The sequence below is a fragment of the Pituophis catenifer genome, unplaced genomic scaffold (assembly GCF_029215685.1).
Source record: "Pituophis catenifer annectens isolate HBS135680 unplaced genomic scaffold, rPitCat1.0.hap2 SCAF_2, whole genome shotgun sequence".
Lineage (NCBI taxonomy): Eukaryota > Metazoa > Chordata > Lepidosauria > Squamata > Colubridae > Pituophis > Pituophis catenifer.
Genome location: NW_027256882.1, coordinates 85814154 through 85837501, shown reverse-complemented (window position 1 = coordinate 85837501; position 23348 = coordinate 85814154). Strand labels below are relative to the sequence as shown.

General features: G+C 39.2%; 1 protein-coding gene across 1 annotated transcript in view; it reads right to left on the bottom strand.

The window, feature by feature from the left end:
- The window catches only part of CACNA2D2 (calcium voltage-gated channel auxiliary subunit alpha2delta 2), a 655759-nt gene that overhangs the window by 81205 nt on the left and 551206 nt on the right, over nucleotides 1–23348 (bottom strand). The window contains exons 11-13 of the mRNA XM_070933719.1: nucleotides 18783–18941; nucleotides 15435–15542; nucleotides 8440–8518 (exon numbers count right to left, since the gene is read on the bottom strand). Of these exons, the coding sequence (XP_070789820.1) occupies nucleotides 8440–8518; nucleotides 15435–15542; nucleotides 18783–18941 (346 nt within the window). The remainder of the gene's footprint in view (nucleotides 1–8439; nucleotides 8519–15434; nucleotides 15543–18782; nucleotides 18942–23348) is intronic.

Here is a 23348-nt window from a genome sequence, read left to right as displayed (position 1 = left end):
AAATTCTTGAATTTTTTTTTTACGGCCAAGCAAAAACATTTAAAATTACTTAGTGCATGGAGTGAGAGTACTAGCAATTAATTGGGAGGTGTGAAGAGGAGGTAAGGGAACTTGTGTTATTCCATGAGATATAGTGGTCTGGACACTAGGACATTTTAAGCTGATCTTCAGGGTGAGGAGTATTAAGAGAAGTAGGAACTCTTCAGAGGAAGGAAGGAGCAAGCCATTAAGGAAGGATTTGGAGAAGAGATTACAGGGTTCAGGGATGGAGAGAAACATAAGAAAGAAACACAGAATAATCCTGCCTGATTTTATTACAATACCGGATAAAGAGAAACTAGAGCAAGCTTTGAAGATTCTATTAATATACCCTACAACAGTGATGGCTAACCTTTTTGCCATCGCGTGCCAGGAAGGGGGCGAGCAGGGGAGGTTCGGACATGTGCGTGCCCACACCCCATAATTCTATGCGCCCCACCCCGTGCACGACCCCCTCTCCCCCGCTCCTGGCCCAGTAGGCCCGTTTTTCTTTCTCACCTGGCTCCAGATCCTCTCTATGCATCTGGAGAAGCCCTCAGAAGCCCTCTGGAGGTCAGAAAAGGCCCGCTTCCCAACTTCCAGTTGGACAGGAAGTGACTTTTTTGCTGTCCCCAGCCTCCAAAGACTCCTAGAGAGGGGTGGGGAAGGCTGTTTTTTCCCTCCCCAGGTGCACAGAGAGGATCTGGAGCCAGGTGAGAAAGAAAAACGGGCTTTCCCCCCCAGGCACTCCAGACTTCCCTACTTCTGGTGAGCCCAGAAGGCCTGAAAATCAGCTGGCCGGCGCACACTGCAACTGAGCTGGTGTGCCAGGCGACATGGCTCTGCGTGCCACCTGTGGCACGCGTGGCATAGGTTTGCCATCACGGCCCTACAATAATAAATTAATATTCCTGGAATCCCTGCAGGTCTGAACCTTCGCCTGGCCTATCTCAAAGACCTGATGGGTCCGGATTGAATGAAGGTTTGTTTATGTGGGCTCCAATTCATCAGTTGGAGAGAGTATTGATTGGCTCAATGCCTTTTGATTTTAAGAGCAGCAGAAGTGAAGATGATCAGCAGATCTGCTTTGAACAGTTTTGGAGGGACTTGGGAATGGAAATGGTGTTTTATGGAAATGCTTTGCCTTCTTTTTAAAATAAATTTGAATATTGACAAAAAACAACAATTCTCTCCGTTTTTTTTTTGTACTCCAAAATGCCTTTCCTGGAAAGTTGTTATGATGTATCTGGGAACAATGGAAACAGCAATCATTATAGTATGGAGTAGTGTAAAGTGAATATGATCATGGAGACCCAGCTTTAAGTCTGCTCTGAGCCTTGGTGCTTTACTGGGTGACTTTGGGTCAGTCACTCTGTTAGCCCGCTCTACCCCATAGGATTGTGGTTGTGGAGAAGAATCACTATTGATGCTGCCTTGAGTTGCTAAGGCAAAGATTGGAAATACATACCTAACAAATAACTCTGCACATCTGTGGGTCTGTTTGGTATATAGATGTATTGGGAGTTCTAATCCTGTCTTAGATATTAACCCATCTGGATTACCTTGGGCCAGTCACTCTATCTCAACCCTTGGAAGGAGATAATGACAAACCTCTTCCAAAATCCTGGCAAGAAAACTGCAAGGACTAATCCGAGCAGTTGCCAGGAGTCAAGACTGACTCAAAGGCACACATAATCTAAATCTAAATCTGAATCTGATTGTAACAACAACAACAAAAACAACAACAATCATCATCATCATTGTCATCATCATCATCAAAGCACTATATGGCCAGTACATGAAAAAAGTAGCAGGGAAAGTAGATAATAACAAGACCTGGCAATGGCTAAGAGCAGGAAAGTTAAAGAAAGAGACTGCATGATTAATTCTGGCTGCACAAGACCAAGACTTAGGGACAAATGTATACAAAGCCAGAATTGAGAAGACAGCAACAGACAGTAAGTGCCGCCTATGCAAAGAAGCTGAAGAAACAGTGGACCACCTGGTAAACTGCTGCAAGAAGATTGAACAAACTGACTACAAGCAGCAGCATGACAAAGTAGCAACAATAGTGCATTGGAAGATCTGCAAGAAATATCATTTGCCTGTAAGCAAGAATTGGTTGGACTATAAAATAGAAAACATCATAGAAAATGAAGAAGTTAAATTGCTCTGGGACTTCAGAATCCAGACAGACAGGCACCTGCCACATAACACCCTGGACTTAACAGTTGTCGATAAGAAAGACAAAAAAGTCTGGATAGTGGATGTGGCAGTGCCTGGAGACAGAAGAATAGAAGATAAATAACTGGAGAAGATAACAAAATAGAAAGACCTTCAAATAGAAATAGAATGACTATGGCAAAGGCAAGCAAGAGTAGTACCAATAGTAATAGGCGCCTTGGGTGCAATCCCAAAACAACTGGAGCACCACTAGAACACCATAGGCATTGACAAATTTGCCATCAGTCAATTGCAGAAGGCGGCTTTACATAGAATAGCTTCCATCCTGCAACAATATCTATAACACCGTCATACATCCATAAAAAAATCACAAAGTACCGGGACTTGCAAATTGAAGTTGAGCGACTGTGGAAAAAGAAATTGTGTGTTGTCCCGATTGTAATTGGAGCCCTTGGAGCAATACCCAAAGGGCTACCCTGCTATTTAGAAATTCTAAATTTACCGGACTTGAACATTTTGACTCTACAAAAAACCACCTTACTCGGAACAGTTTACATCCTCCGACGATAACTTAACAGTTCCTAGGTCCTTGATTAGGACTCAAGCTGCTGACCTCTTAAGCAGCCTCAAAGGCTGTGAATCTCACTAAAGATTAAATAATAATAATAATAATAATAATAATAATAATAATAATAATAATAATAATAATATGGGCCTCAAAGCCATGCCTGTTTCTCTAGCATCTGTGCATCCATCAGGCCTATTTGCTCTGATCTCTTCCCAGTCCAACTCTTGGCAGCTGTGACCCTCATTGCCTCCAGCACTTTCCATCTCTCTACAGCATCTGCCTCTGCAGCCACCATGTCTGTTCAGCAGTCTCCCTATGAACTTTAGAGTTTTTTGTTTATTTCCCTCTGACTCTTCATTTACAGAAAATTCATCAGCAATAAATGACTTGATGTCCCATTATATTTCTTCAATTTTGTAAACAGGGAAACCAAGATAGTTACAGTCACCAAGATCTAAACGTCAAAGGGCTGATCTAGAAAGAGGCAATAATTTATCTCCACCATTTCAATTCAGGGGACCGATTTAATTAATAATTCTAGGGGGAAAAAAGCAGAACTCTCCAAGAACCCAAATAGACTTTGTCGCTACAACCTTGAGATCTACTGTGGACTGAAGCTGTATGGTTTGAGCTTTTACTATACTGCTGGGGCTATAGGGAAATTACTTTAAGAGTGGAGTGGTGATTGTTCAAATTTAAAAGTGGTTAGATGATAATGTCATATTATATTGAACCTGAATTGCCTCCCAAAATTCTCCAGATTGTTATATGACTGAATATTAATGGGGTGTAAATCATGCATTCAGCACTGAATAATCTTGTAATCAAAGTAACATGGAGAAATAGAAGAATGAAATCATGTGGAAAAGGTTGATCAGGAGAGTACTAACCATGCCAGCCTCAATTGCTAGATAGAGTGAGGGATTAAGGCAGGGACGGCTAACCTTTTTGCCATCGTGTGCCAAAAGCAGGGGGAGCGCGCATGTGCATGCCCACACCCATAATTCAATGCACCATGCATGCATGTGCAAACCCCCTGCATTCCCCTCGCTTTTGGCATGCAATGGCCCGGTGGGCCCGGTAGGCCCGTTTTTTCGCCATCCACAGGCTCCAGAGGCTTTCTAGGAGCATGGGGAGGGTGAAAACGGCCTTCCCCACCCCCCGGAGGCCCTCCGGAGGCCAGAAACAGCCTGTTTCCCAACATCCGGTGAGGCTGGAAGGCCCGAAAATCAGCTGGCCGGTGTGCACATGCACGTTGAAGCTGAGCTAGGGCAACGCTTGTGTGCCCACAGATATGGGTGCGCATGTCACCTGTGGAATTAAGGTATGGGCTGGGGTGAAACCTCAGATTTAGCACCCAGTTACAAATTTGTGGTGGTACTTTTCTTTAAAAAAAAAATTAATGGTGGCAATGAATGCAGATGGTCTCTGAGTGGCAAATTGTTTCCATTCCCACTCCTAAACCCCAAAACAATGCAAAAATATCCCAAATTGTTCTGAAAATCCACAGCATCATTCTTCCTAAATCAGGAAGCAGGGTGGGAATGGTATACAAATCAACAACAATCCCATATGAAAGGCTTGGAGCTGCCTCAGCTGGAGATGTGGTATTTTAAAGATCAGGAGCCTTTTAGAGTTTGACCCCCCCCCCATGCCTCAACAGTTCTCTATTCTCTATTCTACCTGATTGCAGTTTCTAAACGTTTCTAGAGTGGCTTGAATCTGTCCATGGGACTGCATGCAATTCCAGAGAAATGTTGCAGTGCTTAGGGGGACAGTGACTGTCAAGGTAAGTGTGGTTTCTCCTGAGATCTTGGTGCTCTTTTTACAAACCATCTCTAGTCGCAAAGATTTATATAAATCGTAACAGTCTATCCTTATTTAATCTGCACGTTCCCCTTTTGTTACAGTTTTTTTTACTCCTGTGATTAAAAGCCGGAAGTATTATGACAGTTTTCTCCAACCTGATGCCCTCTAAATCTGCCATCTAACTAATATAATAATGGAACATATATTTTACAGAAAACTTTTCTTACTCAAGATTTCTGTCCCTTGCTCTTTCTTGCCCACTCAATCATCTTGCACTTCATGCAGCTTCTCCTGTGCAAACAATAGAGCCAGGAGCTTTACCTTCGTGGCATTTTGAAATGAGTCGGCTCTTTTTATTCTTGAGAAAGTTCTGGTGGTAGCTTGCTATCAGTAACAATAGGATACTCCTCTTATTCTAACTACCTACATCTTTCTCTCTTTCCTTCAGAAGTTCCTGCTGTTTACAATGGAGCTTTTCCTAAGTATGATGTCATTGTTGCTGTCCAAATAACTTTGATGTCAAAAACCCAGACCTGGGGGATCAGCAGCAGGAGATTACAAACTCTCAAGAAACAAAGAGTCTCCTCCTGTTTCACATGCCCTTCAGAACAAAGGCTGCCAGAACAAAGCACCGCACAGAACCTTCAGTCAGAAACAGGTGGGTTTTTAAAGAGAATATGAAAAAAGGAGGCTGAAGGGGTTCATATATCTACACGTCATTAAAATAAGGAAGTCAAACAAACAAACAAAAAATCCATGGGGCTTAAATAATTGTCAAAGCTCTTGGGGTGGGGGAAGCTAGATGTTACAGTACGTGAGGTTCTTATTAATATTCTTAAAGAGAGACAGTGAATGAGCATCAGGTACTTACATGAATAAACAGTAAGTAAATATCAGGGGTGGGGGGACCTTGAAAGATGGGTGGCAAACAAATTTAATAAATAAAATAAAATAAAAAGTGTTGATAGAATGAAGATTAAGGAACTTTATTCTCAAATTCTCGGCTCAAAACGCATGATTTGTAGGTTCCTGTTCAGTAAAAATCTTCACGTCAGTTGCACACATCTGATGTACTTGAGTCTAATTTAAATCACAGTGATTTAATTTCTGAAATGATTTATAAAATGCAGTAGGTTTTCATCTGTATCTTCCAAGATACCTTATAACTTATTTATTTATTTATTTATTTATTTATTTATTTATTTATTTAGTCAAGCAAGTATGAGAAAACAAGTATAAGTTTAAACATATAAACATATAAGTATAAACCGGTATAAGAATAAACGCAAGAAATGAGTACGAATAAATGGGGACAGTAGGACAGGGACGGTAGGCACGCTAGTGTGCTTATGCACGCCCCCTTACAGACCTCTTAGGAATGGGGTAAGGTCCACGGTAGACAGTTTAAGGTTAAAGTTTTGGGGGTTTGAGGATGTAACAACAGAGTCAGGTAGTGCATTCCAGGCGTTGACCACTCTGTTGCTGAAGTCGTATTTTCTGCAATCGAGTTTGGAGTGGTTTACTTTGAGTTTGTATCTATTGTTTGCCCGTGTATTATTATGGTTGAAGCTGAAGTAGTCATTGACAGGTAGGACGCTGTAGCAGACAATTTTGTGTACTACGCTTAGGTCAGACCGAAGGCGGCGTAGTTCTAGGTTGCCCAGGCCCAAAATTTCAAGCCTGGTGGCATAAGGTATTCTATTGCGAGCAGAGGAGTGGAGTACTTTTCTCATGAAATATCTTTGGACACCCTCAATTGTATTAATGTCCGATAACCTAATGCAACTAATGTCTATTGGGGACAAATGAGTGTGTTTAGTATAGCACAATGGCTGGAGATTCTGAGAAACACTGTCCCAATCCATCTGGAGATTCCTGGGTTGAAGAAGCCTGGTTTAATACGATATTAGTAATCAGTGAAAAGATGCTTCAAAGATCTTATTTCAGTTGGGTAACCTTATTAGTTTTCTGAGATTTCAGTGACATTCTGGAGCACAGCAACAAAAGGACTATTGAATAAATTTTCACTCTCACCTTCAAATAACCTGGAATTGTATTTACATCAGTATTTAGGTTAATTCTGGTAAGCCTTGTTCTATACAAATTAATTAATTCAGTGAAGCAGTTGAGGCAAAAAAAAAATAGCTGTGTTTCTTCAAACTTGATTTTTAAAAAGTTGAAAGCAAATCTTGCCAATCGATTCTGATCCCGCATTACTTGATGATATGAAAAAAAAAAAAGTAGATTGGCCACAAAATGGCAGCAGCTAATATAAATTGAGCAAAACTCTTAGAAGTTTCTTTTTACCAAGCTTCTCTACTTGGATGTGGTGGCAATCAAAACACTTGCAGACACACAATGATGCATGATGATGGCTGGAAGGAGGAAGAAATACTTAAAGCCTAAAAGGGAGAGTAACATTAGAATTACAATGAGAATTAGTTGCTACGTGCACTGCTGATCTGAGATGGAAAAGGACAAGGGAGCAGAGTGAATAAAAGAGAGAAGTGGGCACTTGGCTATTGTGTCTAGAGGTATTTCCACAGGGCAGAACAATGGAAAGATGGATTACTGCCAGCCCAAAGGTTCACAGACTTCCACCACCTGCTGAAAGATACAGACGGTATGAACAGAAAGCCAGCCCTGGGGAACAAAAGGGCACACAAGGCAATTTCAGATAAATGAGAGACAGCAAGAAGGTTTCTGATAGAGAGGAAGGTGAGGAGATTAAAAGACTGTCTGAATGTGACAAGCCTTCAGAGGAGTGGGTGGGGTGGGGAGCAGCTTTAGGGATCTTATAAAGGGGTCTGTGGTCACATTAGTTATCAGGAGCAAGAGAATAAATGAGCCAAGGGATAATATCCACGGACCCTCTAACAGTATAAGGTTTTTGTATCACCCAGACTTTCATTTGTGTAATTCATGTCCCTGTCATTTTTTTCCACACGAAGTGAGAGTTCTATTAATTCTGGTAATAGCATCTTCCACCTATGGCTCTCCTGGAATTCTCCTAGAATTCCTTCTTTCCTCAAAAGGAACACACCAAAGCCGACCCCCCCTCCCTCCAATCCAGTTTAAGGAGTAAAAGATGAAACTGTCTTTGGTGTGGAACTTCTTTTGTCTGGAATTACTTTTCATCTATCTTTTTTCCTATCCCCCTTTCCCCCCAAGAAAAAGATATGCATTTGTCAATTACTGGTATATAGTTGGTTAAGAACTATTTTCCATGGACAAAGAAAATATGACCAGAAATAATGGGTTTAAGTTGCAGCTACCTAGACTTCATATACTATAAATATCAGAAAAAAACCTTAATTTGTACAATTGTGGAAGAGTCTACCTGTGGAAGTTGTGGGTTCAATGGAGGGTTTGAAGGAGAGGCATGCGAACCACCTCTCATGGGTAATTTAATTAATCTTCCTATATATTGAAATGGGTTGGGCACTATAATCTTTCTGATCCCTTTCAACTAAATAATTTTACAATTCTCCTAGGTAAGATTATCTGGAAAATAGATAAGCAGTTAGTGCATTAATCATTTAATCTTTCAACATGGAATATGCCCTTCTTCCAATATAAAGCTATTTTATATCAACTGTTCCCTCCAGATGTTGTCCAGATTTATTAGGAATTCAGCTCCCATCATCAACAGCCCTTCATCAAAATAAAGAAGGATAGCCGTGACCCAAGTGAAAAGGGGCAAGTTGCCCCACTCCAATCTCTGGAAAATAGCAAGATAAGTTTTGACCATCAGAGGGTATGTACCATTCCCCCACTTTATATACTACAGTAAGAGAAGGCAATTTTGCTCCTGAGCAAAACTTAATGTTTTGAAGAAGAGACAGGAGAAGGCAACCTACCTTTGTTAGCACAAGCCATCCACTGCAGGGGAGTGACATCATAGTTATGCTGCCCAACAGAAAAGGTGAATACTCGTACCTAGAAAAAAACAACCAACCAATAAGGAGTATATCTACCAAAGGGAGTAAATGAATTATCGTTCCCTTACTCTATCCCATACTTAAATGCCTTCACTGTAAACTCTTGTAAATGAAATCTACCAATATGCCCATTCAAATACTAGCAAAAACTCCTACAACTTGAATAGGACAATGATGTCACATCTATCTCTATGACTATTCGTCAACTTCTTTCCTAATATATATATAAAGACCTGTCATTCATCCTAAAAATGTGAAAAAGCCTTACTGTATCTTAAAGAGATACTGAAAGAAATACTGAATTTGCCAAGAGACAATTCGCCATAGCCAACTCGCCATGGGGCAACTCGTTGCAGGACAATTCAATGCTGTATAAATAATTTCATTCAGTTATTTTAATTATTGGTGTTAACATTTTTGTTGAAATTATTGTAACTCTTGTATTTCTGGATTGACTTTATTTTATTATTATTGGACATGGTTCCATTGAAATTAATTTAATTTTTGTATTTGTTGAATTGTCCTGTGGTGCGTTGTCCCACAGTGGTTGGCTGTGGTGAGTTGGCTGCAGTGAATCGTTCCATTCCATGCTGAGAGAGCTGGTGGAGGTCAGCAAGGAATGAATCTAACCGAGCATATATTGGAGTCCCCGATAAGGCCTAACTCATGGCAATAAGAATGGTAAAACATTTAGCCTTTTCCAATATCCTGACTATAACATTCATCAAAGCTCATTGTTGTGATGGTACATGAGTTCTCAGAGCCATGAAGTCAGCCTCTCTGGGTTAGAGCCATGCAGGTTAGAAAGGTTTCCCAGGAAAGGACATATGGGTGGCCTCTGGTAGTGAAGAATGTATCTTTAAGGGAGGGGATGATCCTGCTAATATATAAGAAGGCAGAAGTCTGACTTTTCCTCAACCTCAATTGTCCACCTGATCCCTAATCAGGTTGTTGAGAAGATTATTGTGTTGCAGCTTCAAAAAACACTGGAGGAAATGGACCCATTTCAGTAGGCTTTCAAGACTAGACATGGACCAAAACAGCACTGATTGAGCTTGTTAGCAGTACATGTCTCTTTGCTTTTCTTGACCTTTCAGCAGCTTTCAATTTCATCATCATGATTTCCCCTTCTACCAGCTCTGGGTGGTCTAGGGAAAACCATCTTGTATTGTTATTAATTTATTGCTGATGTGTTATTCTCAGTCACTTTTTTTTGTTTTCTTGCATTGTTTTTCCTCTCTATTCTTATATTGATGTTTTTAATTGTATTTGCCTCCCATAGTTCTTTTTGTGAGATGGGCAAACATATAATTGAAATAAATAAAAAAAACAATCTTAGGCACAAGTGTCTCTAACCAGGTATACTGAGGAAGTCAACATAGAGCGATTGTTGGGTCTAGTGGTTAAAACACCAAGCTAGAAAGTGGGAGAGGAGACCGTGAGTCCCACCTTTGCCATGAAAACCAGCTGGGTGACTTTGAGCCAGTCACTCTCTCTCATTCCAACTCACCTCATGGGGTCATTATGGGGAAAAGAGAAGGAGGAAGGTGTGTTGGATATGTTCATCACCTTGAGTTAATTGTAAAAATACTAACTGCAAATATATATGTATGTAAGTATGTATGTATGTATGTATGTGTGTACATACGTATGTATGTATGCAGGAAATTTTAAGGAGACTATTGTGCATTTCATATTGCTTTGCTAAACTTCTTATGAGAGAATAGTACCTGATAATGGTATGGTTTGGGGAATACTCATTGCAGTTTATAATCCTCTGTTTAGGAGCTTGTTTTTTTTTCTGCTGTTAATCTGAATATATATGACAACCTCTGGGATAGATGTAGGGAAAAAGAACCGAAAATGCAAGAGCATATTGATTTGATTCCCCTGCTCACTAATTGATTTTTTTGCCAGTTTTGTGGCAAAAACTAAATCATATGCATGATGGCAATTGGCCATGCATTTTCAAGCAGCTATTACATACCCATATGGATTGATCCAATGAACCAAATATTACTTTATTGACTTTTGATAATATTTATGAAGAAAATAAATGGTTCTAGGCTGTGTTTTTTGTTTGTTTGTTTAGAAGATGTATATGGTCACCCATCTAAAACTGTGTTGCTTACAACAGCAACTGTTCTTGTTGCTGAACGGCTTCTGTAATAGCACTCTTATAGTTCAGTTTCATATCAAGGAAAGAATGAATTTGCTTGGTTGTCTTAATCAGGGATCACATGCTTCCACATTTCCTAAGAGCAAAAACCTAAGAATAATAAATTTGATATATTATGGAAGGACCCCCCCTTTTTATTGAAGGGGGAAAAACCCATAAATCCCTTAATAATACACAAAGTACTCTTGAAATACTGTGCATAAAAAGGAACCTACAGGAATTAGAAGAATTACAATCAAGGAGGAGAAAAAGAAAGGAAATTCTGCTTTCCAACTTCTCTTACTTCAAGTTCATCTTCCTTTTCATAGAGAAGGGGAGACAGAGAAAGTAGTTCCACAGCTATTGGATGTGCCAGCTTCTTGCTTTGATAATATCACTCACGACTCCATCATCCTTAGATCAGACTACTAATTTCAAATAGCCAGCTCATTTTAGTGGGCCCACATCAGTGAGGTGGAAAGGGCAAACTTTGTTTCTCTCTGGTGACCTCCATCTTGTGGAACAGTTTTCCTCTGAGAGATTCAGATGGCACCTCCCCTGGCCTTGCTTCAATATTGCTTCTATAGCAATAGCAATAGCACTTAGAGTTATATACCTCTTCACAGTGCTTTACAGCCCTCTCTAAGCGGTTTACAGAGTCAGCATATTGCCCCCAACAATCTGGGTCCTCATTTTACTCACCTCAGAAGGATGGAAGGCTGAGCCAACCTTGAGCCTGGTAGGATTTGGACTGCCCAAATTGCAGCAGCCGGCAGTCAGCACAAGTAGCCTGCAGTACTCTAACCATTGTGCCACCGAGGCTCTATACAAGCTTACAGTATTAATGTTGCAATAATTAGACTGAGTAGCATCCACAATTGCTCTTATTCTTTTTTACTTTTGTTTTTACTCTATTGTTATGTTTATTATGATTTTATAGTTTATCTGGGAAATATTTTATGCTGATGTTATGTTTGTTTATATTTACCATCCACAATATTTAAGTATACTGTATCAATAAATCTATTTTTTCCTCTTCATCCAGTCATTACACATCTCTTACAGAAATTACAGAGATAAAGAAAAGTTTCCTGTGCTTCCTCTTCTTCACTTACTGGGAATTATGGATACAGTATTGTCTGGAGGGAATCCCTGCAATTCAGACTTTCAAACGAGAGGCCTTTCTAATCACATTGGATTACAACTTCTATTATCTTCACCTTGCAAAATTTGAGTTCTATAAATTGGACCTTTTCCCTGGAGCCATCTCACACTCCCAATCAATTAAGCAAGCTGAACTGGGTTCTACTTTGGACCTATTAAAATACTGGAGTCCTTCTTTTCTTGCCCTCTCTAAAACATTTCAGGGGATGTTAAATTAATCCTTACTTTCACCTTTTCAATCAACAGGTTTTCACTGTCAATTTCCATACTCAGCTGTATACATGTACTGAAATTAAATTTAGATATTGAAAAACTGAGGATGAATTTTGAAGGAATCATGACAACTGTTCTGCTTCTAATGCTCACTAGGTGTTAGTTACATTAATAAGACTTATATAAAATAAGTTAGAAAAGTGAGTTTTTCTCTCTCTCTCTCTCTCTCTCTCTCTCTCTCTCTCTCTCTCTCTCTCTCTCTTTCTGTTTCTTTTCCTTCCTTCCTTCCTTCCTTCCTTCCTTCCTTCCTTCCTTCCTTCCTTCCTCCTGGCACAGAAGTGACTGGGGACTGTTGCTATTTGCAATCAGTAACATTTGCATACTTACAAGTTTTCTATTACTCATGCTAAGTGTATGCTCTCCAAAAAATGCAAAAGAGACATAGTCCTCTCCTTTATTTCTTTGTATGAAGAGGGAGAAAGAATGTGAGCGTAAAAAAAAAAAGTAAAAAAAAAAGTTATGTGACTTTGAGTCTAAGCCATTTAATTTGAATTTCCATTAACAGGTTAACATTTCACATACAGACTTTGATGGGGTATCTCAAATATCCAACATATTAACAAAATGCATTCTTTTTCTTGTAGAAACAGGCTCTACAAACTTTCAAAGGAAGTTCTGTCCACTTTTCCTTCTGGCACTTCAAGGTCAGTGCAAGCAATAAAACCAGTACCGGTATGTTAGACGCCCCATTAAAGGGGCAGTGGCTCAGTACAGGAGCAGACAAGCAGGAAGATCAACTGTCTAAATAGCTGGCATCAAATGAGGCGGATAAAACCTGAGTTAGCTGCTCCTGTCTGTCCCCATGACTGAATCAAAGCAAGTCAGACAGCTGTGTCTTCAATTATTTGGTATTTCTATAGGAATATATCCTATATTCAAGGATCTAATTATATTGGTGTTGTTACTGACTTACACAGAAATCTTCACTGAGAAAGATTATCATTGTATAGGCAGTCAAACAAGACAGGCAATTTATGACTTTATCCATATTTTGTTCAGGAAAAAAAAAATCAAATGTGTATATGAGGCATTTAGAAGAAGAATATTTAACTTAGCCACTGCAGAATCATTTTCTCTGTTGTAAAATAGACCCACCAGAGGCAAAGGATGAACATTCAGAGCAAGACAAATAATGGCAGGGAATGAGGAGAGGAAGGTGTTCACAAGTTGTTGTTGGATTATGGCTGATCGCACGGTCAGCCAGAGGTTTAGATTGGATTTGGCATTTTTATCTGTCTATCAAATCCCTCCCAAATACTTGAGATAGGGAGTTGTTGATGTTAGACAGTGTTAAAGGTAACATCACAGGATGTAAGCTATCCCAGGTAAATCTGTGTTTTGCAATAATTGATGGTGATTTTGTCAATATTGATGCTGTTCAGGCCATGCTCCAGATGTTTTGGGATTGCACCCAAGGTGCTTATTACTACGGATACTATGTTTGCTTTCTATTGTCACATTCTATTTCTGTTTGCAGATCTTTGTATTTTGTGATTGTTTTCCTGTTCTTCTTCTTCTTTACTGCTGCCATGTCCACTTTCCTGACTTTTTTGCCTGTCTTATTGACATTTGTTAAGTCTGGGGTTTTATGAGGCAGGTGCTGTCTGTTTGAATTCTAAAGACCCAAAGCACTTTAGCTTCTTCATTTTGTATTACTTTTTCTATTTCATGGTCCCACCAGTTCAATTCTGGCTTCCAGGCAAATAGCATTTCTTGCAGATCTTCCAATGGACCATTGTTGCTACTTTGTCATGCCGTTGTTTGTAGGCAGTCTGTGTGATCTTCTTGCAGCAGCTAACCAGGTAGTTCACTGTTTTTTCAGCTTCTTTGCAGAGACAGGATTTGCTGCCTGTTGCTGTCTTCTCAATTCTGGCATTGTATGCATTTGTTCTTAAGGCCTGATTTTGTACAGCCAGAATTAGTTCCTGTCTCTCTTTCTTTAACTTTCCTGGTCTTCACCATTGCCAGGTCTCATTATATGCTTTGGCTGAATTTTTTTAATATATTGGCCATATAATATTTTGCTTTGGCACATCTCTTTCTATCCTTCATTTGGTCTTTATTATTATTATTTTTACTTTGCATACCCTTTCATTTGGATAAAATTTTCTGGCAGAAAACAAAAAAATCTATAGACTTTACTGAATTCCTTTTTCTAACCCCAAGCAGAACTGAATTTATGAGCTTAATCGTGTTTGTTGAATATGAAATGTGACTAAATGTGATTGTTATGGTAGAAGAGTAAAACCAGGGGTGAAATGCTACCGGTTCACGTGAACCGATAGTGATAAAAACTACCGGTTTGGGCAAACCAGTAATAAAAAAAAAAGCTTCCGGTTCAGGCGAGCCGGTAATTAAAAAAAGCTATTGGTTCCTCCGAACTGGTATTTCCGATGATCAGCTGTGCCGCAGGGTTTAGCTTTCCTTTAGATTTCCTGCTTTCTAGTGAAGCTAAATCACGCAGCACAGCTGATCCCCCCTCGCTATTCTACTTATTTTCCCAAGTCTCCTTTTGGCCCGTACTGCACATGAGTGTGCGCTTGGCGCGCATGTGCAGCCAGAAAACCGGTTCGGATTTCACCACTGAGTAAAACCAATGCTGATTCATTATGTCCCTTGTGGAGACTTCCCCAATCAGCTCTGTTAAACCACAGGTGAAATCCAGAACTTTTCTAAAAAAAAATTCAGGAGATCAGATAGTTAAGAACTTAAATGTCTATTTTGACTTAGAGGCTATGCGGAAGAGATTCCTTTTTACTGACAGAAAGCTAATAAATGCAGCAATGTGAGGTCTTTTTCTGTCTAATAAGCTGATTTAGCATTTTCTAGTAAATATATAAATAGCATTTTTACATATTTAGAGAAGAAAGAATGCATTTGTGTGTCGATATAAAGTGCTTGGCTTTCTGTTGCATTCTATCTATTATTCATTATTTAGATTCTTGATTTCAAAAGCTCATATATCACAGTGCTGGAGCTGGCAACAATTTGAAGATCCAGTTTACAATTTCTGGCCTCTGAGAATGGAATTAGTAGTGTGGCAATGGCATTACGAGAGAGGATACAGCTGCAACTACACCGTGATTTGGATGTGGATTGTTGAAGGGGAAAGGATTAGATGCTGATATTTTGGTATTCCTGGAGGAATCCCAGTAGGTCTTCCCTTTAGAACCCCTTTGAGAAATAGATCATCTGGATATACTACTCTCCAATCTGATTGTGAACCTGAAGAGACATACAAGTGGCTGTAGTAATATGGATGCCCACCTGGGGATATAATATAGTTAAGGGCAAGTTCAGATGCAGGCTGAACACTCACCGTCTTGTTGGGTCCATTATACTTCTCAAAAACATCTTGCACTCGGTCTTCTCCTCCATCAGTAAACATCATGATCATCTTATTGCAATTGGCTCTTGTGATGTTGGACTATAAATAAGAAGTAGACATTTTAGCAAGTATAGGAGACAGAGCCAAGTACATTTTTTTCCTGGGAGAGATACAACCTAATATAAAGTACATAACTGTATTTGTAAGGGTACTTGATTAAAATAAATTGTTGGTGGGAAACTGGCATTTAACATATACAGTATGGCTTCTTCAAGCAATTTTTTTCTGTAATAATAATTTTGTCCTAATAAAGTTTTCTTTGCATATTTTTCTTAAATACGCATATTTCCATATATACTTTTGAGTTATAAACATTATTTTTTTTAAAATGCAGGTTTCAGTGTAGAATTTGAACTCTGCATTTGTATTTGTATAAATTTCAGAACCCATAAATTTTACTTGAGACTTTGGACTAATACATTTCCTTCTGCTCACTACAGCAATACATACATACATGCATTAGCACATATATTTTTCCTATACAGAACTCAATTCAATTGAGGTGTATTTTTTCAGACTTCTGCATACACCAGTGAAGGGAAATGTATGGTTGCAATCTTATGGGAAGCAGTAAAAGGGTATACTCTCTCTCTCTCTGTGTATGTGTATGTGTATGTGTATGTGTATGTATATGTATATGTGTACTGAGGTGTCCCTAGGATGGCACTTCTTTATAGAGGTCAACAACAGTATATTTGTAATGGGAAAGTGCAGAAGACAATAAATGTCAAGGCTATCAGTTCTACTTCTTTTCCATCCTAGTTGCTGTCCTCTAAGACACTGGCAGAGAGACATCTGTTTTCTTTAGCTATTCTCCAGGGGTGAAGGTGGCACAGATGAGCAAGGGAGAGGGAGTTGTGTCAGGACAGAAATTATGTTGTGGCTATTACCGCTCAGCATTTAATAGAGCTATTCATCTTTATTTTGTCCAATGTCATTATAACCCTTCTGATCCAAGTCTTCTCAGATGAGTCCTGCTAACTTTATAATGAAATGGAAGAGGCAGCTGTTTCCAATGAAATTTAAGTACCAGCTGCTGGAGTTTTCATTTATCCAGGGAAAAGCGCCCAGCACTGAAACTTTATCCTTGGTTTCAGCCCCTCACATGATCAGGAAAAAGAATAATGAAGGTTCCAGCTCTGTTTGTCATGTAGCCTCTTAAGAATCAAATGTTTCAGGGAACAATTGCAATGAAGGCAGTTCCAGAGATGCCAGGCTGTTGGATGGGCAAATATCCTTCAGTTCTAACATGTCAGAAGACAGAGCTAATGTAAGGATACAGGCCTGCATTTTAAAAATTTATTGGAAGGAATAAATGTGCCTTGCTTGCACGCAGGAGATACAATTCAGACGTCTTTTTGGCTAATGAACCACTCTTGCTGGTGGCATGATCGAAACAGCAGTGTTTAAGCAATGGCTGCTTGCATTGTTGCTTGTAGTACAGGTAGTCCTCAATTTACAATTATAATTGAGCTCAGAATTACAGTCATAAGTCATGGTAGTCATTAAGCACGTTATTATGTGACCACACCAGATTTTTATGACCTTTTTTTACAGCAGTTGTTAAGTGAATGTGATGGTTGTGAAATGAATCTGTTATACCGAATGACATTTTTGTCAGAAACTAGAAGTAAACTGTGGAAACTGGCAAAAAATGCTGAAAATTGTGTCACATAACAGTGGAATGCTGCAAATAGCTGTAAATGTGAGCCAGGTGCCAGCACCCAAAAATGACCACAGGCCATCAGAATTCCAGAATTGGGTCACTGGTATCTCTTTTTTTTGGGGGGGGGGGTTCTTAACTTCAATGGTTGTTAATTGAGGGTTACTTGTATTATGGTCAGAATAACCTTTCTCAATCAATAAACAGGTTTAGTGACTCATTATCTGTGTCAGTCATTATCTTGGTCCAACCTGCCTCACAGGGTTGCTAGGTGTAAAAAAAAAACAACAACTACTCCCTCATATGGTAGATAGGTGTGAAAAAGAATCTTGTATTTTATCTTGAGTACTTTGGGAGAGAGATGATCTACATATGGGACAACCAGAGGAATACAAATATATAATGTGTTTACAATGAACTGTGCTTACAAATGGCATTTTTTTATTGCATGCAGAATATTTCAAATACAATAAGTTGTCTTTGTTCCGAAAAGATTCCTATTTTGCAGGCATCCTGGAACTTGCAGTTAAAAGGGGAAATCATTGTGGCTTTAAGTGACAGGTTCCACCAGCCTTCACGGTCCTTTAATATTTTTTTTTAATCAAAGACTGTTGTGCTGGGCTAATGTTTATCTGTATGCTAAGTGAACAGCAGAATATAGCAAAGGGAGACAACATTTGTGGAATGTTGTGCTAGGCTGGGTTCTCGTGGTAATGAAAGTTGTAGTAAATCTCAAGAGCAAAGCTGCAGCTGGCAAACTAGAAGGTTGCATCTACCTAGGGAGGCAAAACAAAGGAAGTGAATTGTGGCTGCCATCAAATATTTTACTGCGTGGAGAGAATGGCCCACAGTGTTATAACTTGCTGAAGTTCCCAAGGCTGAAGGAAGAAATCATGGCAAATTTAAGATTTAAAAAAAATGACAAGAAGCAAATGTCATAAGAGGCATGTGTAAGTAAAAATTTAGTGCCCTGTCCAGAGTTCTGAAAAGTTTCCAGATAAAATGGACAACCTTGTAATTATAAGTAAACACAATGGATTTCTTTCTTTCCTTGTGGCCTCAGAGTATTATTCCATTTCTATTCTCTTGTTCCAAAGCTGCATGCATGATTTCTTTCCTCATTTTATTACAGCAACAAACCAATTCCACCAGTGAGTTTTTTTTGGCTGAGTAAGACTTGGAGTTCAATTTTCTCAGATTGTTGTCCAATATATATTTATTTAGTGCCTCATCAAGGAAAACTGAACCAACAGAGAAGCTTTTTAGGATAATCCCTTCTATTTTCAAACACAGTAATGATACTATGAGAATCTGAGACACAAACATGAAATTCCAGGAATCCTTCTGCTGCTTAGACTTGTCAAGGTCAAGCTAAAATTACAAATATAGAGATTTTTTCATTGTTTGATAGTAGTTGCTGGAGATAAACTGGAAGGATCCTGCACTTTGGTGCTTTCAGCAAATAGAGCATTAAAAATTCTTCATATGACTTTTTATCAAATTTGGCCCTTACTTCTCCAGCTCCATATTTTTTTGCCTCCATCTTATTTGAAATCTGGCATTTTAATGCTTAGCCTTCCACGTTCCACCCTCCCAAATTTAAACCCTGGATTTACATTTTGCAATTGCTCAAAGGCATATTCAAAGCCAGCCTTATAATCAGTGGTTCCTTGGGCCTCCATTCCTTCTACGTCCTCTTTGAAGACCTTCTTGTTGCGGATATTAGCTTGGACTAAATGTTTGAAGCAGGACACAGGCTGCGCCTTTTGGTTAAACTGAAAGACAGAAAATTATAATCCATTAGACTAGTTAAAGACACCATGCAAAAGCTGGGAATCTGATCAGCTTCCACCAACTGGGTTTAGTGAATAATAGAGCCGTAAATGTTTTGAGTAATATGAGCTATGATAACATACTCAAGTCAGCTGAGACAATCAATTGGGGAGTCAAGGAAGGTCAGAAGAAAATTACTACTACTTTCAGAGACCCACTTTCCTTTAAAATATGATTATATCCTAGTTCAAAATATTGGAACCCTTCCAGCTGATAAAGTTTCTGCAGCTGTGCTGATCAAGATTCAGCTATAAAGGATGTGCATATGTAAGAGCAAGAGAAGAAACAGCAAAGGGGCAGCATGGTTCCCCACTACACTTGGAAATGATGATCAGTTGCAATATACCAGTCTCAATTGGTCGTGAGTGTATCTTTGAGAATGATCAAACAGCAGTCAAGATCTATCGCTATTTTTTTTTCATGAGTGGGCATATAAATACTAAGATTTCAGTCAACTGTAAGCTAGGGATAATGGGAATTGTAGTTCTTTTGTATGGGGAAGGAACACAATGACCTCAAACTGATATTTCCAATTACCACTGCAGCCTGCAATTCACAGGGTTCTCTAGGAGAAAGTATGCCAATTAAAATGCATAACAAGTGCACAGGTGATATGCCCACTGGGGAAGATATTTTATGGTCCTCCCACCTTCTTGTGAAAGGAAGAGTTGCAGATTATAACTCCAATCACACAAGGAAAGAAAGTTTGGTTAAGGTTGTGTTAAAGAAGTGCAGAAAGGACTGACTGAAACAAACATGGTTTCCCACCCTCTGCTGGGGGTTACAGCCCTCTTACTGATGGGACCACATTGTATTCAGGTTTCTGTAGGAATAGACTGACATTAAGGAATAACAAAAACCGTCTTTCCTGTTAAGAGTGATTGAGAATTGAATGAATTTGTGGACAGCATAACTGGGATTGCCCAAACATGATTTTTTGCAGGACATTTTAATGCCTTATCACAAGGTCACAGGCTCAGTGAAGTGGGGTGTTCTATGATAAACGGTTGCTGGGATAGAGCAGGCTTCTCTTGCATAGAGTTTGGCCAGCAGATGAACTGAAAAAAACACTCATTTTCGCTTATGGCTTAGTTTGCTGGAAATACAGAACATTAATTTAGAAGGCAGTGATCCAGCAAAAGTAACGAGGCTAGACTTGTTAATTAGGCCAGCCATGTTTTTGCCAGTCAACAGACACATGATAGGGTTACAGAGAATGATAGAGTTTTTACTTTCTTTCATGGTGTGCCTTAATTTATTAAAAGAACAAATTTACTGGACTTTACTGAGGGGGAGAAGAACAAGATTAATCTGAGTCAAATGAAACATTAATTCGGGAAGTTACCCTAAAATACGTAGTACAAAACTGAAAAGTACTTAGAAGGCAATTCCTCAACCTGTCTTTTACTCTCAGGATCAGGTTTTGGAGTAAAAACAGTACATTTGTTCCTGATGTGGCTAGGATTATGACAGTTGGGGATTCAGTAATAAACCAGTAACTCATGGCAGATGGAAAAATTGGCATGCCAACTAATTACAGTTCAGGCTTGCCTCTTGGACGCTCTTATAGAATAGAATAGAATTCTTTATTGGCCAAGTGTGATGGGACACACAAGGAATTTGTCTCCGGTGCATAAGCTCTCAGTGTACATACAAACAACAAGTGATAAATCATGATCATAGTCATCGTAAAAATACATTCATCATAAATTATAAGATACAACTTAGAGATAGTCATAGGATACTAAATAAGCATTAGTTATATTAGTTCAATAGAATATTAGTTCAACAGAAATCTGGATCTGAACTGATTTTAAAATCATGGCACCACTGACAATTTTCAACCTAGTGCCTTCCAGTTAGGTGGATATGTCATAAATTTGCTCTTCTCAAGCCAAGGTCTATTCATTTTTTGCTGAAGTGTCAGGATTTAAGATTATTTGTCTATTTTTATTCCATATTTACTGTTTTTGTAAATAACTTAAAGTGGCAAATACACTTAGTGCTACTTTTTCTCTCTCCTATTTTCCCTACAACAGCAACCCTGTAAAATGAGTTTTGCTGAGAGAGAGCAACTAGGCCAAAGTCACCCAGCCAGCTTTCATGCCTGAAGCAGAACTATAACTCACAGTCTCCAGGCCTCTAATCTAGTGCTGTAACTAAGCACCATTTAATAATTTAAATTTAAAATGAATTTAAAATCTTAGTCTGTCCTCTGAACTTAATAAATGTATAAATTATTGCAATTAGAACTGAAACTGAAGTGTAGAAACATACTGAATAAGTTCATCTTGTCCTAAAAGTCGATCTATCAGAAAATATTATATAGGGGATTTTAAGAATTCTGATATCATCTACCACTATATATATATATAGGATTTCTAGTCACATGGTTAATGGCAAGGACTTCTTGAAATTATAGTCCAAAATATCTGTTCAATTTTCAGTTACCGATTTGATTTATAGGCGATGCCTAATGCTGTCAATAAATATGTTACCTGCTGTCAAGAAGGTACAGATTATACTCCTAAATTGTTTAGAGGTTTTACTTTGTAGTGTTGTTATGGAAACTATTTAAAGAGGAGTAAACTTGATTCAAAGCAATCCACCAGGCCCAGTAGATATAAATAGTAAAGTTTCACTGATATTTTAGATTTTTATTTTGTTTGGGCACAGGAAAGATTGTTCCTAGAGTGCCAAGAACACACTGCCAACTTCACTTCACTTCGCATGTATACAAACTGTATATACTGTACATAGGATCTGTCCCTTTAAGGCTTAAGAGGCAGAAAAATGTTAAAAGGGTGGAACAATAAACTAACAAATATTAGTGTTAGTGCATGTATAGGATGAGTATTATACAAACCATGCTCCTATTTGTTTTCTGATATTCAACAGGCATGAGGCTACAGAACCATTCTTAGAAAGTGGGATTTTCATCACTGAAGATACCCCTCCTCAGCTCTTCTGGCCACTGGGACCAGTTTAGCTTAAGGACAGGTCAAGTACTTGTCAGTCAGCAAGGGCAAAGGGCACTAAGTCATTCATTTCCTTGCGCTGTTCTATAAGCAACATCTGCTTTCTCCATCTCTCAGTCACTTCCCACCCTTTCTACCGAGAGCATTTCTTGAAGCTGTGATGGTACCATTCCTTCCTATCTGCAGAAGAAAGCTAGTATAAGAGTGACCAGTGGTTCTCAGGCTAGTGACATTATGTCAACACATTCCAGCTGTGACCTTGAAAAAAATATCCAAAAGTCCATTAACTTGGAAAGAAGGAGGGTGGGGAGTCTAGAATTTAAACTCTGGAGCAAATATCCATGCATACCTACATATATACTCTGTGATTGTGAGATAACATAGCAGGCAGATTGTTCTGCTGCAGTGGCTTAATTTTTGTCTGCGATGAAGTATCAGAACTTGGTAAATCATGCCTGAAAGTTTACTGATAATTAAGCCCATTCTAGAATAAGGGATGGAGAGTTGGAGAGCCTACAGTTCTCCCAACCCTTATTGAATAGATAAGGAGGGATGGGAAGCAAGACACCTCCCCGCTCCAAAAAAACCCCCTGTCTCAAACAACTATAGGGCCCTTGGAAGTGAGGCAAGGTTTATTCTTTCCTGTGCTGAGTTTTTTTTTTAAAGGAAGGCTTTTCAATTTGAATGGCTCTTCCTCTCCCATAAAACTCCATGTGTTTGCTAGAGAGCTGAATGTCATTCACAGAGATATATAAGTAGATTTAGGTTGTTCCTTACTTCCTTCAAGCCATAACAGAGATGAAAGAACACCTCTCCTGTTCCAGAAGCTTTACGCTCGCCAGAGGATTAGGAGAGCAGGGAATAACAGGTAAAAAGGACCCTCTGTTTTTAGATTAGGGACAAGGATGTAACAGGTAGGAAGAGGCTGTTGAATAAGTGGCTGTGATCCTTAGATGTTCCTTTTCATGTATCCATCCAGTTGGAGGCAGCAGCTTGGGAAGACACTTCTAAAAGGAGCTCAGCTTTGCTGAGGCCTACAATTCCATTCTTGATCCGTAACCCACAATGTGTTCCTGCCTGTAAATTAACCTTAATCCAATCCCGGTCCAGGAAAGAGTCCGGCTTCTTTCATTCGCATCATCCTCTCAGTCAAAGCTTTCCTTATCCTCATCCTTGTCATACCTGCTGGCTTTGCCTTGTCCCCCCCCCTGCAACTTCCACCACAAAGAACCACCTTGTGGAAACAGAACGGCTTGTCAAAGCTGGCACAGAGGAAATGGCAAAAGGAGGATGCAATTTATTTCTTGCAGGTGTGCTTTGTCATTTGCAATCGATCAAAGGCAAGGAACAGCCAGGAGTGTGGGAAAAGGA